We start from the raw sequence: 16,227 nt of genomic DNA on the forward strand, positions 1-16,227 counted from the left end.
GAGATAAAAGCCAGAATTTACATCCACTTCTGGCTGGCTTAAGAGCCTAAATTTTTCAAGGTACACTTATGCAGAATGGTTTAAAATCAGTAGCTTCAAACTTGTATAGGACTGACTCTATTTCTTATTTTTTGTATCCTTGATCCTTCGGCATTTGGGGCCTTGATCCTGGAATGATGGCCCCTCCCAGGGCCAGCTCATTCCTAGAGATAGCAAGACCCCTTGAAAGGGCACCTTTTACAAACAAACTACCCAATCCAGAGCCCACACCCCTAACTATTACATCAAACTCTCATACATCAAGCCAATATTCTTCCCCAGCCCTCAATTACCCTAGAGCTAGGTCCTAGACAACTAGGAACTACCCCTAAGGCCCAGAGCCTGTTGCAATTATTCAAACTATCTATCTAATCCTAAACGTAACTCAGGGTATCTACCTGGCATTACCCATTCCTTCCCTGAAAAACTCCAATAAAGGCTCTGGGCCATGCTTTATCCTTGCTCTTCTATTTATCAATCCATTTTATTTTTTGATATATTAAAAATTAAGTTGCAGATACTTCAAATGTTGACACTGAAGCATGCATATATTAGCTAGGGTTCATGGTTCACTTTCTTTCTGAAATCAAATTTACATGGTGTTATCTTAATGGTACCATTTTCTGAGTTTTATCATGTACAGAAACTGTGTGTAACCCCCAACCCTGTCAAGAATACCCATCCAGAAAGTCCCTCATGCCCTTTTCCTAGTCAATCCCTGCTGTCCTCCCCGCCTCCCACCCCCATTCCTCAAGGCAATCACTGATCTGTATTTTTCACCATAGGTTTGTTTTGACCCAGCGTTAACGATTCTGAGATTCATCCATGTTAATGTATGTGCCAGTAGTCCCTCCTTTTCAGAGCTGAGTTTCCCATTACATAAACAGACCACAATTTGTTTAGTCAGTCTTTTCCTGATGGACACCTGACCTGTTGCCATATTTTAGGGTATTATGAATAAGGCTGCTATGAACATTCAAGTAAGTACGTCTTTTTGTGAACATATGCTGTAATTTCTCTTGGATAAATACCTAGAAGTGAAATTCTTGGGTCATTGGGTAGATGCTTTTATAAGAAAATGCCAGACCTATTTTCCAGGGTGGGAAGTACCATTTTATATTCCCTCTCTCAATATATGAAAGTTATTCCATAGCCTCACCATTTGATGTGGTCAGTTCATTTAATGATAGCCATTCTGGTGGTTGTGCATTGGTATTTCACTGTGGTTTCAATTTGCTTTTTTCTGATGACTAACAATATTGCACTTTTCCACTTGCTTACTGGCCCTTCTTTTGTGAAGTATCCAAATCATTGACCCATCTTTTCACTGGGCTATATTTCTCTTTTCACTATTGAGTTATAGAAATTCTTTATAAATTCTGGATACAATCCCCTTGTCAGAAATGTGTTTTGCAAATATTTTTTCTACTGTGACTTGCTTATTCATTTCTTAACAGTGTTTTCTGATGTGATGCTTTCAATGTTGATGAAGTCTAACTTTCAACTTCCTCATAGCTTTCTATATCCTTACACACACACACACCTTTGCCTACCCTCAAATTACAAATATAATCTTCTCTACAAGCTTTAAAGTTTTAGTTTTTAGATGAGAACTATGATCCATTTGGCATTGTTTTGAATGGTATAAGGTGGGGGCCAGGTTCATTCTTCCATATGAATATCCAGTGCTTCCAGCATTATTTGTTGAAAAGACTCCCCTATCCCTACTGGACTGCTCTGACATCTCCATCAAAAATCAAATAACCACAGAAGTATCTATTTTGGAGTTCTCCATTTTGTCCCATTTATCTGTTTGTTTTTATGCCAGAATCACACTGTACTGATTACTGTGGCTTCTGATAAGTCTTGAAGCCAGATAATTTAAGTCCTCTGTGTTATTCTTCTTCCAAGATTGCTTTGAATAGTCTAGATCCTACACATTTCCATGTAAATTTTTGGAACAGTTTGTACATTTCTGTAAAAAAGAAAAATTTTAGGGTTTGATTTGAATCAAATTAAACCAGGAGAGAATTGACTTCTTAATACTATTGAGTGTTCCAATTCACAATCACAAGTCATTATTGCACAGTAGTTCCAACATGCTGGTCATCTCAGGGTTGGTCCCCATTGTTGCCCCTTGAGAAAGGGTTAGATTTGCTTTGTTCTTCATATGTTGAACAATTTAGGACTGTATGCTGGACATTGTGAATGGCATGTGATCGAGATGCCAGATTCTGTTACATTCCTCCATTAAGTGGTTAACTGTTTTTGTTTTCGCAGGCAATTAACTTATCCGTACTCAAACTGCAAACTCTGTCTTTGAACAATTCAAATCAGTTTTTTTACCTCTAGCTAGGCTGCACGAAGTCTACCCCACATACGTGAGGGTTTACGGGGTCAGCATAGTGCTTTCTAAGCAGAACCTGGGGATCCCCTTCTGCAGCTTTCTCCTTGTTAGGATTCTCCCCTCACTCTTCGGCAGCTGTAGCTGTCCAAATTCCAACCTCTGGTTCTTCAAGACAGCTAAGCAGTGGCAGAAAACTCAACCCCGTGCCATTCCCTTATTCCAAGTGTCAATTCCCCTCCAAAATATGTCTATTTTTGTTTGCTCTCTAGTACCTTATTTTTTGTGTGCAGTTTATAATTATCTGAGGGAGTATGAGTCTGGTCAAAGCACATCTTACTATATGAGAAGCAGAACTCTCTCCATTTGTTTAGTCTTCTTTAATTTCTCTCATTAAGGTTTTGAAATTTCAGTGTAGAGATTGTGTGTCTTTAAAAAAAACTGTAGACCTAGGTATTATCATTTTATTGATACTAGTATCATAAAATTATTCTTAATATCAATTCCATTTGTTTACTGTTAATATTTATGAAAATATAACTGATTTTTACACACTGAACCTGTAAAGCACAGCCTTGCTAAATGTACTCATTTGCTTTAGTGGCTGTTTTGTAGATTCCTTAGGGTTTCTAGCATAATCATGTTGTCTACAATAAGCAAGTTTTGACCCATTCTTTCGGATCTTTACACCTTTTATATTTTATGTTCCTGACTCACTACCCTGGCTAAGTCTTCCACTAAAATAAAATAGTGAATTGAAAACATAAGAATGGACATCTTTGTCCTATTTCTGATCTTAGGGAAAACATAATATTGTATGATTAAGTATATTCTTAGGTGTGTTTCTTAAATGTCCTTTAACAGACAGAGGAAATACCACCTGGACCTGGAGTTTTCTTTGTGAGAAAGATTTTGATTATAAATTCAATTTCTTTATAGGATATAGGGCTATCTGAATTTTCCCTTCTTGTTGAATCAGCTAGGGTAACATTTTAAAAGAAATTTTGACCATTACAAATTCAATGGCATAAAGTTGTTTAAAATACATATGTTACGTTAATATCTATAAAATCTAGCATGATAATCCTTTTCATTTCTGTGGGTAATTATCATCGTGAGCTCTCTCACTGTTTTTTTCTCCATCAGTCTAATAGGGATTTATCAATTTTATTTATCTTTCTAAAGAACCAGCTTTTGGCTTTGTTAATTATCTCTATTATCTCTTTTCTAGTCATTAAGTTCTGCTCTAGTTTTTATTATTTCTTCCTTCTACTTTCCATTTTCTCTGATATATTTTTTCTCATTTCTTAGGTGAAGTCTTAGGTAACTTTTTAATATAACTGAAGTTATAAATTTCCCTTTAAGCACTGTTTTAGCTGCACCCCACAAACCTGCTATGTTGTAATTTAATTATAATTTAGTGTGAAATGTATTCTAATTTTCTCATGGTTTTCTTCTAAATAACCCATGGGTCAAAGTATTGTTTTTAAATTTCCATTTATGTCTTATTGGTGTTGACTTCTAATTTCATTCCATTGTTGGCAGAGAATGTGTTCTGTTGATTCCAATCTTTTAAAATGTATTGAGACTTGTGTCCTCCAAATCGAGTCTTCCCTGGTGATGTTACCATGAGCACTTGAAAAGACTGTATTGTACCAACGTTGAATTCAGTATTCCATAAATATGAAGTAGGCAGTTAATAGTGGAATTTAGATCTTTTATGTCTTTACCGACTTTTTTTGGTCTAATTGAACTCCAACTATAATAGCTGATTTGTGATTCTGACCCATTAATTCTATCAAGCTTTACTACATGCATTTTGAAACTTTTTAATTAAGCAGATACACACGTTTATGGTTATGGCTTCTTGATGTCAGAGATGTCATTTTATAATCTTCTGACCACCTTGCTTCCAATGAAAACTCACCTGTCATTCCTATCATTGTTCCCCTGCATGTAACATGGCGTTCCTTTCAAGAGTTTCTCTTTCATGGGGACGATTTCGATGCACCTGGGTGTGGCTTCCATTTATCCTGCTTGAGTTTAACGAGGAAGCTGACTGACTCTATTTTTGATATATGACTGCTGATATTTCAAGTCCCACCATGCCCTCATGTCTCAGATCTGAGCGAGCTATAAGCCAGGCCAGGTGCTCCCTCCTTTGGTGCTGGCGGGAATTTCAAACCAGGCCAGCCTGCCACACACACGAATGTCACCGCAGACCCATGGCTCCTACTACGGCTCTCTCGATTCATTTTGAGACCAGCCTGGGAGCCTGTCCTGCTTTCATCCCTTTTCATGCCCTCGGGGTACATGTTTGGCTTCATCAGTCTTACATCAAAAATCCGATCTGGGGAGGGACCTGTCCCACATACAGTTCACACTGAGGAAGCACGCACTATTGTATCAGGCACAGCACTAAGCCCTTGCACATATGAAATCACTGAATCCTCCAAAACCCCATGAATTAGGTATTATAATCCCCATTTGACAAAGGAGGGAAAGGAAGCACAGAGCTAAAGCAACATGCCTACCTAAGGTCAGAGAGCTAGCAAGGGCAAGGAGAAACGCTGCACCGCTCATTATCAACACTGCTCTGCCTCCTACATGGTTACTAAAAAGAAGTAAGTAAAAACATCAGCAAGACAAAACTAAAACAGTAACTTAGGTATAGTATCCCAGATAAGTAAAACATTTCTAGAATGTGCTTAGTTATAAAAACTAAGTTATTTTAGTGAAACTAAGTTTCACTAAGTTATTTTCTTAGGAAAAAAAATTATTTAAGACAAGTAAATTGGTTTAGCCACTCCCAAACTAAAATAGAATTTCCAGAGTCCTATAAGAATAAAATGGATACTCTTTATTCTTTTTCGGGGTTGGTACAGCTCTTCTCAGAAGCAGAAGGACCAGATAATGATTGAAAAAAATTTCACCTTTACATCTAAATGTTATGTTGAAAACACTACTTTGAGATCTTGCTAGATGTTTCTACTGCCTTTGAAAAATAACAAAACATCTTGCACACAAATAAAATAGTCCCTACCATTGAAAAGATTAACGTATCAATTCTAAAAATAGTTGCTCAAAATAATTCAAGTCCTTCCAAACACAGAAACTTTTTACTATTAAAAAAAACAAACAAACAAAAAGCTAACATTAGGCTCAGGAATATTTATTTGAATTAGGTAGCTGATGGATTTTCTAAATTTATCTTAATGTATATTGTTTTTAACAAAAAAAAAGTAGTATCCTAAACAACAAAAGAAATCCTAACAAAATATAAGCACATGTCGTTCTAATCTTTTAAATTAAATGTATAAAACATAAAACAAGGATTGCAATACAGAACAGAGTTCTGTAAAAACTCAGCTTTTCAAATCATATATTTTTGTGATGCTTATATTTGGTTTTAGGGAAAGACATTTTTAACCTGACAATTTTAAAAATTAGCACCCTACAAAATAAAACTCAGCTCACATTTGTGTAGCACTTTGAGGTTGACAATATGCTTTACGCGGAGAGATTAAATGTTTAGGTCGTGTATACAGACTAATGTATTAGTTATACCTGTTAATGCAAATTATATAAGCCATCACATAAAAACTCTAGGGAAAAGTTCTTCTAAGTTACTTAAATTATTTTTCATTATAAATTTTTGTTCAATATCTAACTCTGAACTTTCACACCATCCTTAAAACAAATATAGCCTCCTTCACCCTTTTGCCCCCACTAGCTTTACCAAGTTTCCTTGGAGGAAACCAAGCTAGGGAGAAATTATATCCTCCTACATACATATAAAGCCATAAAGATAAGCAAAGTTCATAAAAGAAAGAAGTCTGGGATGAGTGAATTAATTTAAAATCTTATATATTTCAGTTCTAATTTAAGCAGTATTCATGATCATAGTTCCATAAAAGCCTCAAAACTAGTATGTCACAGTGCTTCTCATAATAAACCAAAAGCAGAGCTGAAGTCATATTGAGTTTTCAGGACTAATTTAACTGTTCAAGGAAAAAAAAAACCATGATGGCAACAGGAGAAAACTCTAGCTACAATAAAATAGGCTCTTTGGACATAAAGCATCATTGGATAATTTAACAAGTATCATGTCAAATATTTTATGTTTAGGAAAAAAAGTCTTATGTTTTGTTAAAATGGTACGTGATTCATGCCATATATGATATGCAACATCCCTCCATGCTCTGAACATATTCAAGCCCGTCGCCAGCACCACTGAATGTGGATTCCCAAGTTTTCAAAAGAATACAGACAACTCATTCACCAAGTTGGTTTTGGGGAGCTCCCCCCGTCTATATGGTTACCCTCAAACATGCTCGTCAAACTTCTTTCCTGCTTCCTGTACAAAAATCTCAAAAAAATCCCATGGATGTTCTAAGTCATACCCAGATATACATATTAACAATAAATTACTTTTCAGAAATTAAAAATTTGCCCCGATATAAATGAAACTTTTATTCCCTCATTCAATTTTGCTAACTCTACCTCTTCCAGGGCTCTCCCACAGTTATTTAAGGGCCTGGTCTATTCTGGAACAGCAGGAAGAGGAGTGTTAGAGGAAAGGGGAACAGCCGTCCCGGGCTGATGTGACTGAAATCTGAAGTGACAGGAATGTGACGGGGGGTCCTACGAAGGGCAGAAGCCCAAACGCTGCTTCTTACGGGCAGTGAGCTTCTGTCGCAGGAACTTCTCTGGCTGGTCTGTGTGCGTCACTCTGACTCTCCAAGTTGGGCCTCTTGATCTTTTCCAGACAAGTCAACTTCAACTATTCTAAAGTCTACCTGGCCCATGGAAAAATTCTTGCATCTTTGACCCATCAAACTCTGAAGGTGCAGGCCATTTCCACCATGCCCTTTCTTCATTCTACTGATACAGTGAGCAGCTCCAGCTTGCGGGAGTCAGGTACTAGTTTATTTATCTCCCAAACTTGGCATACGCATGTCAAACTCAGAAGTTCCCCAGAAGCCCCTCAATTTCTGTGAAGGAATGGGGATATGCCACAGCATATACTACTCAGTTCTCATATGGGATCCCCTTCACGAACTTTGTATTTTATTTATATGGCCTAGAGGCCGATGATGGATGGGTTAAGTGTAGCAATATTTGTCTCAGGAAATCCTTTCTGCAAGTCCTGCATGAATGGTACTGCACCTCAATTTTGAATGCAGATTCATATTGTTCTCCTATTTGGGGTCTCTGAATAAACACCAGTAGAGGTCCCATTTTAACATCATGTTACGTTCTACTTCCAAGTTAAGATATATGCAGGTCACAGCAGGCCACGTTCCTGCTGCAACAACGGGGGAGGGGGAGGGCTAAGATAACAAAAACAAAAAAATGTGTTCAAAGACAATAGAGAGCTACTAAAGTAATGAGATCCACAAAAACTAAAACCCGAGAAGAACACTTTCTAGGTGAACTGACAACTGCCTGCCATCTCCTTCCCTGAGGTCATCTGCACATTCTACATTCAGTCTGAGGATCAGGCGTCGTCTGGGAAGAGAAACACTATTGAAAAAAAATAACAGAGTAGAACTTTTGACAATCACAAGAGTCTCCCCTCTCCAAGATGTTTGTCAGATTTTAAAGCTGCAAGCTATAGGAGGCTCAAGAGCCAAACTCAAATTACGGAAAGGGTAGAAGTGGATCTCTCAGTATTTGAGAGAGCAGATGATGAAGACCTGGCAGGCTTTCAATCGAAATCCTGGGAGAGCCCTATTCGCAGAAAACGGATGTACACTAAATCAAATTAAAATGGCACCCGAGTCCCAATCCAGCTCAATCCCTCACCAGATTAAGGTGATATCAGCCTCTCTATCTATCTGACATAGGAAAAGGTCAAATATACTTTGGAGAAAGCATTATTTGCAGCATCTATAATTGTCATATACACAATATATGGCATACATGTGAGTGATAACCAAAAGAATATACAGACAATAATAGAAGCAGACAGGAACTTTTAAATAACTATTACAAATATATCAAAGAAAATTCAAGAACATAGAAAAAACGGATGGGGAATTTCAAGAGATTTGAAATCTATAATATCAAAGGAACGTACTAAAACTGAAACATACAGTATTTGAAATTAAGAACTTATCGATGTGTTTAATAGCAGACTGGACACAGCACAAAACAGGATCACTAAACTCAAAGTTACGCCAACAGAAAATATCCAAACTGAAAGAGGTGGAATAAATGAAAAGAACAGAGTATAAGAAACATGTGGTATCCAGTCATTTTGGCCCAAACATGAAGATTTAAAGCAAGACTGCAGAATATGCTACACTAGTGTTTTACTATGATTTTCCATCTCCACAGCCCATGTGTGGTACTCTCTATTTCAGGTCCCTTAAGTGGTGGGACACTCACGGGTATCACCAGTGGGGAACATCTAGGCCTGTTTTCCTTCCCTACCACAAGACATGAAGGAGAAGGAGGAAACAGTATAGTTAAATGTTGTCCCCAATTAATTATGATCTTCCCAGAATGTGGTTACACACGTAGGAATGGTCTGAGCAAGCTGAAATGCTTTCCCGTTAAGACTGGAAACAGACCAAGGATGCTGGGAAAACACTAGATGGTTGTAATTTTTTAAATGCCTATTATTTTAGCTAGGTTGATAAATGTATTCTTTAAAGCCAATATATTATATTAATGGGATAAGAAAAGTGGGAACATTGCTTATAGCATCAGGTGTTAAATGTTAAATTTATAGAAATTAATTTGGGTATAATTCAGTAATTTTATAAAGGGACAAATGTCCTGGGGTAGGTGGCTGTTTTCGCTAAATAATAAAAATATCCTATGTAAGAACATATCATACACAAAAGGGCTTTGAATACCGGGGTCCGAGAGCAAGAGCTCCCTCAAAAAATCTAACTTAACTGTAAACGCAGGCACCAGATAAAGGTTTAAGGCTCTAGCAAAGTGTCTTTCAAACTGTGTATCACAGGATCCTAGACCACATCAGAAATGCTTTTACAACTTATACACAGAACGTAACAGAAAATGACAAACTGGATGCTGAGACTGATAAAAAGTAGCTATTACCCATAACCTCAGTTCTAATTTACATTTATAAAAAGTTTGTGCTCTGGGGGCCGGCCCGGTGGCTCAGGTGGTTAGAGCTCCATGCTCCTAACTCGGAAAGCTGCCGATTCGATTCCCACATTGGCCAGCGGGCTGTCAACAACAAGGTTGCCGGTTCAATTCCTTGACTCCCACAAAGGATGGTGGGCAGCGCCCCCTGCAACTAAGATTGAAGACGGCACCTTGAGCTGAGCTGCCGCTGAGCTCCCAGATGGCTGTTGGTTGGAGCACCTCCTCTCAACCACAAGGTAGCAGGTTCGACTCCAGCAAGGGATGGTGGGCTGCGCCCCCTACAACTAGCAATGGCAACTGGACCTGGAGCTGAGCTGCGCCCTCCACACCTAAGACTGAAACTTGACTTGGAAAAAAGTCCTGGAAGTACACACTGTTCCCCAACAAAAAGTCCTGTTTCCCTTCCCCAATAAAATCTTTAAAAAGAAAAAAAAGTTTGTGCTCTGACCAATTGATTCTATGAGTAAATGTTATACATTTGAATAAACTAAATTAAAAACACTGCGTAACACAATGTTGCCTGGCAGAAACTTTGCCTAAGCAAAGACAGAAAATACAATTTAATGCCTACAATTTAACGTGAGTTCTCTTAGAAACACTGGAGGAAAATGAAGACATGGAATATCTATGACTATTTCAAATAAATCCTACTCATAGATAAAGTGCTTTATAGCTTACAAACCTCACATTATTTCAAAGGACCCAAAAGTATACTGGGAAAGTACTTAGATAATACCATCCCCTTTCACGGGTGAGGAAATAGTAAAAAGAACAGTCACATGCTCCAGGATCTACATTCATCAGTTTGAAAAAGCTGACTCAAAAACAGGTTTTCAATCTTCAAGTTCCGAGTTCCCTCCATCATGTTACTCCATCCAGACGTATGTACTGTGATACACACAGACGCGCCGTCTCTATCTATGTATGAACAAGAGAATTATTTTTACTCTCTTCTGAATAATGAAAAAGTACTAGTTTAAGAATTGAAGGATATCATAGTTTGGGTTTAAGAAGACTTCTCTTTTTCCTGAGTAATCCAGAGAAGGAAAAGGGTAGAAATATGAAGTTAGAAATAAAAATTGACAATCTACGTGATGTTTACTTTAATTACTCTGACGTTTAAAAATTTAGAAGATGGAAAAAAAATCCAAATGTCAGTGACAGTGTTAAAAAGAAACATATGATCCTGGAATGATACATAAGACTCCAGTAATACAATCACCTTTGAAGAGAACATTTTTGTGATGAGACAGGTGACAACAGCAGGGGCAGGGGGACACTTTTCCACTGTATGGACCTGTGGTTCATTTTTGAATAATGTTCATATATTACTTTATGTTTTTGAGGAACATACTTTTTGAAGGCAAAAACCAATACAAATATATACATATTTTAAAAGAATGTTAAGAAAATAAATGTATAATTGTCCTTTAACAGAAAAGATGACTTCAAAGGGGGAAAAAAGTAAAGACAAGAATAGTCTAAGTATTGTCCAAAAGTCCTAAACATTTCATTGTGCTACTTATAAAAACATACTTTTATATTAAATATTAGGAAAAAAATACAGGATTTTGTTTTTAGGTCCATCCATAAATAATCACTATTTAACAATTTGCTGTTTCTGTCTAAAGTTTCATGCTTAAGTGTTAACATTTTTAGAAGTATGCTTTATCAAGAAAAATTGTTTCTAATTTAACATGAATACAGAATGTTATAGAAAGCTCTTTCCAGATCTATCAGATGATCAGAGTTCTTCTTAAATATGGATTATCTCATATTACTGGATTTCCTGTAGTTGAATCTACTTGCAGTCCTGCAATAAACCTTACCTAGGCATGATTTTGTGGTTTTGTTTTGAATACCTCTAATTTCTGATATTTTTATTATACTTTTTTGCATCTATTCTTATAAGATTTGTCTAAACTTTTGTTACTGTTCATGTTCAATTCTGGTATAAAATGAGTTGGGTAAATGTCCTTCATAATTAGAGTTAAGGAAACTATGGGTTAGGATTGGGTTTTTCTAATTGTTTGCTATTTTAAACAATACTGAAATGAACATCAGAAATCTTGACAGTATTCCTGATTGTTTCTTTAGGATGAAAGATAAAAAATGTGATTACATGGTCAAAATGCCACCTTAGGAAAGCCCTTATAATTTATGTTTGTAAAAATAAATTCTACATTCCTATACATGTATGTATAATGGACATAACATTGCCATTTTAGACCCCACAGGTTCATGCTTTTAACGTTACAGTCTCCACCCCTACTGCAACTGCAATTTTTGCCTTATTGTACACGGTATGTACTGAAAGCCATTTTTCTTCTGAGTATGACTGAGTAGTCTTCCATTCCTCAGTCTCAAAGATGGAAAAGCTTCATGAAACTTTATACTATTCAGCTCATTGCAGCTTAAGAGGTTAAGTTCTACCAATGAATCATTTTGTGTCCCCACATACAACAGTGGGAAGGAAGGAGGGACATATATGTGTAACTACAGCTCTCTCCCTTCAGAGACAAAGCTAGGAAGGCAGAGTAGTTATGTAAGGACAGCTAGAGGGAGCCAGGACTGTTTCTGCTCTAAGTTTAGTCCCCCTCTCACATTAGGAGGAGTAGAAGGTTGAGGGGAGGAAACGGTGTTAGATGTTAGAGTCAATGAAACAGATACTTCAATAGAAAACATTTGCCATATTGTTAAATTAAGAAATGTATGTTTCATTTTCTTCATCAATTGAACTTATGTGTATTTTTAGGTTTGTAAAACCTTAAGGTATTTTATTAGCAACTCACTGGCAATGTTAAGTAAATAAGCTTGTATTAAATCCATTTTCTATCACATTTTAAGTAATTTTATTCAAACTATCATTTGGTTTATCCATAATGGACCTTTTCCACCCCACTCCCCACCCTTTACAGTCCACATAATTAGGAGCTGACTGACTCTTTAAGGACATTCAGTAGTTAAGAAGTGACTAACAACCTGACATAATATAACTGTCCTACTACTAAAAGCAAAGTAACCTTAGTAAAATATATGGCACCAGACTATATGTAAGAAGCTTACATTTTCTTAATAGACAACATTAACGAATCGATTTCTTGCAATATAAAACAAAATTAGAAAGCAAGTTTCTGAGCTTCAAGAACTTTCGATAGCAAAAAAAACAAGATAACAGACAACTACCACTTCACTTTCATTAACCAGGTAAAAGGGTAGAAAACAATTTTTTTAATGATGAAAAAGCCCTAGAATATGAAAAAGTCTCCAACAGGCTTAAAAAGAAGACTGGAAAATAAGGAAAAGAAATCCGACTAGTGTAAATACCCACGTCTGTGAATTTTGATCAGTAGGTTGCTACCTACCGTGTCTCCTTAAAGGACAGGATTGCGTAGCTCTGCTCTCAGGCTGTTCTGTCAATAACCTCGCTGCAACAGCAATTTGAGCCTTAGATGAAGCCAGGCAAAAACATGGCTCCGTGTCTTCCTGGATCACATAGCTCCATTGATGAAGGAGATAACATCCCCACTGCCTCCACTCTTGACAGTCTCACAACCATTTTCCTCACGGCAGCCAGAAGCTATACTTAAAATTGATTTGCTTTATGAGTCCTCCTCACCTAGGATCCTTCCTTGACTCCGTCCCCACCCAGTGGCACTCAGGGACAGCGTGAACTCCCAGCAGCGCAAGCTGTGGTCCCTCACGACCTGCACAGACTCACTCCTGCCCTGTCCCACCCCCAGTTCATGCTCCCAGGACAAACTAACTTCAAACCCTTCCCCAGTCCTCTCCCACCTCCACTCGCAATACCACAGCGCCACTCCGGAGGAATTCGGCTGCGCCTCACGAAATTCCTCCTTTACATCCACTGAGATTCAATCCAGGCACCACTCTTCCCCTAAAAGGGAACTTTCCACAAGCCACAGAGGAGGCAAAGTGTCCCTCCCTGAGCAAACATCTTTCATTAACACCTCCTGCACCTTATGAAATTATCTTTTTCATTTTTTAAACTTTATCTCCCTTACTAGAAGCAAGCCACTCAAGCAACTCAAGCACAGAGCCTGTATTTTAACTCCAGTGAGGAAGAGCTTATCAGGCATGTAGTGGACATTTGACAAATGTTTTCTAAACTGAAATGCTGGGCACTACACAGTGAAACATTCACAAATGTAGCTTGACGTATTCTTGGCCAATTCATTACCACGTCCTATCAGTTCTCCTCCTAAAACCCCCGCCAAGTCCATCCCCTTCACAGGTTCGCCCAGCCCAGCCCAGCCCAGCCCAGCCCAGCCCAGCGTCTCTCCGGTAGATTACTGTACCAGCCGCCCGATTTCCCGCTTCCAGACCCACCACCCACTCTAATCACGCACAGACCCCACTAACCTCCCCCTACCCCCCCCCCCCCGCTTTGGCTCCAGCAGCCAGAGCAATCTTTACAAAAAGTAAAACAACCTTTAAAAATGGATTTAAATTTGAGAAATCCCTCGTAAAAGGTCCGTATTTGCTTTCCATTTAGGCTAAAATCCAAATTCCCATAGTGCCCACTGACCATCTCTACTGAGCGTTTCAGTCGTCCTCCATGACAATAAGCTATTTCCCACCTCAGCGTCTTTGCCCCGGCCCTTCCCTCTGGCCCTTCCCTCTGCCGAGAAGACTCCAACCTCAGCCAGCTCCACACTGCTCAAAGCTCAGCTGAAGCACCACAGTCTAATCCAAAGCAGCCTGTCTATGCCTCCGCCATTGTCTGCTTCACACGCAGGGCCATCTCAAATTATACTAATCCTTCCACTTATTTATGGGGCACATCTGTCCCTCAGGAGGGCAGGGACTTCGTGTCTGCTCAGCACTCTCCCCATGTGCCTAGAAACAGTGCCTTGCACACAGCAGACATTTATAAGCATTTGTAAAACAAAAGAACAAACCAAGAAAAGTGACTCTTATTTAAGATATACATGAAACAAGGTAAAAGAAAGCAATAATGGATCCACCAAACAAGGCAGGAAACATTCTATTACTAGTTCCGTGTTTCCCTGAAAATAAGACCGGGTTTTACATTAATTTTTGTTCCAAAAGACGCATTGGGGCGTATTTTCAGGGGATGTCTTATTTTTTCATGTACAATGATCTACATTTATTCAAATAGTCATGTCACCTTCTTCTAGAACATCGTCATAACGTACTAAGATTGTCTGGTTGACAATCTTAACTGGGGCTTATTTTTGGGGTAGGTTTATTTTGGGGGGAAACACGGTATTTGCAAGTAGATAGGCTGGTGTTACTGGATCTATTATCAACAAGTATCCAGAGTGTATTTCCCAAAAGCTCATAGGAAACATGTCAAGCAGAACGGTTTCATGTGCTATATGCTAGTCCATGTCACTGCAAATGATCCTTTTAGAAAATGCTGTAATGCTGACACTCTCAAAAGCCCTATAATGCACACAAAAAGTAAAATACTTAAAAACCACTTGCTACATTAAAAGAAAACAAACAACTTTCTGACAGTAGTACTTATTTATAAATGATTAAATTACACCAATAAAATTTCAACCTCTGAAGTAACGAGTTCTTCAGTACAGAGGTAGGTCTTCAAAACAGGTTTGACTACCTATAACATCTAAGAAGCTGCCTCATATACTGTTCTTTCTTGGAAGTAATGCTGCAACTCAAACAAACAAACAAAAAATATATACATATATATACAATTCATCACGAAGTTAGCAGCCTCTTTTAACTCCTTACTGACTGAAGTTTTGACCAAGGGGGGAGAAAACTATCAGTCACTGCTGCACTAGTGATAGAAAAAGCATCGAATCTTTATTCACATGTCAATCCCAGAAATTAGGGTGACATATAAGGAAGCACTTAGGCAACAAAGGCAAATGAAGACAATGAAGATTAACTTAATACAATCTAAGCATTTCATTTTGCTTGATTAAACCTTCTCAACATTCGAGACAATTACTTGTAAAATAAACAAGTCTAACTAACAAAACAAAATTAGTACGACAGGCTAAAAATAGCTGTCATTTTAATAATCACTATTTACAGGTGAATTGAAAGTAACAAAATTTCAGTAACTTTCCTTCAGATTCCTTTAAGCAATTTTCAGCAGCATGACCATCAATTTTTCTGATCTAACACACTTACCTTGGTATGGTGACACATTTAGTATTACAATTTTGAGTGGTGATGGCTTTCTCAAGCTCATCTAATCGTCCTGTTTTCTTTAGCTTCTTCACCAAACTTTTAACCGCCTTTTCACACCACTTTTCTTCCTGTCCATTCTGCTCTCCTCCACCTGCTCCCCCTGATCCTCCTGCAGATTTCTTCCATCCCAGCAGCCTCTTCACAACTGGTGGAGTGAATGGCAAGATGGACGACATGTTCTTACCAAAGGCAGCAATCCACACTAAGAAAATATCCTCCTTTATCTAACCTAGGAAAGATAGGGAAAAGGTAATTTAGAGGCTAACTTTAGAATCAAATAATAATTTCAACATGGTATCAAAAGTAAATTACAAAATAAGTTAGAAATTCACATTATTACTTTCAGAAGTTCAATTCTTCACTCATGAAAATATCTTTATTATTTAAACCAATTGTGAAAACAAACCCTTTTACAAAAAAGACACTGTTGTAAATGGGCAAATATAATAATTTTGCAAGTAAAATCTTTATCAACACTAGACCAGTTTATCACTATCAATACTACTTTA

The 16,227-nt window shown here is 37.8% G+C and overlaps 1 protein-coding gene across 7 annotated transcripts in view; it reads right to left on the reverse strand.

Annotated features, from left to right (window-relative positions):
- SMAD2 (SMAD family member 2) overlaps positions 1-16,227 on the reverse strand; it is a 78,413-nt gene that overhangs the window by 36,837 nt on the left and 25,349 nt on the right. For 5 of the 7 annotated variants that reach the window (XM_033087390.1, XM_033087387.1, XM_033087388.1 and 2 more), the window contains one exon: positions 15,659-15,947. In XM_033087390.1, the coding sequence (XP_032943281.1) occupies positions 15,659-15,894 (236 nt within the window). In that variant the 5' untranslated portion in view covers positions 15,895-15,947. Of the gene's footprint in view, positions 1-15,658; positions 15,948-16,227 lie in introns of those variants that run through there. The other 2 variants (XM_033087383.1, XM_033087384.1) reach the window with 1 other exon arrangement.

Source organism: Rhinolophus ferrumequinum, chromosome 19 (assembly GCF_004115265.2).
Source record: "Rhinolophus ferrumequinum isolate MPI-CBG mRhiFer1 chromosome 19, mRhiFer1_v1.p, whole genome shotgun sequence".
Taxonomy (NCBI): domain Eukaryota; kingdom Metazoa; phylum Chordata; class Mammalia; order Chiroptera; family Rhinolophidae; genus Rhinolophus; species Rhinolophus ferrumequinum.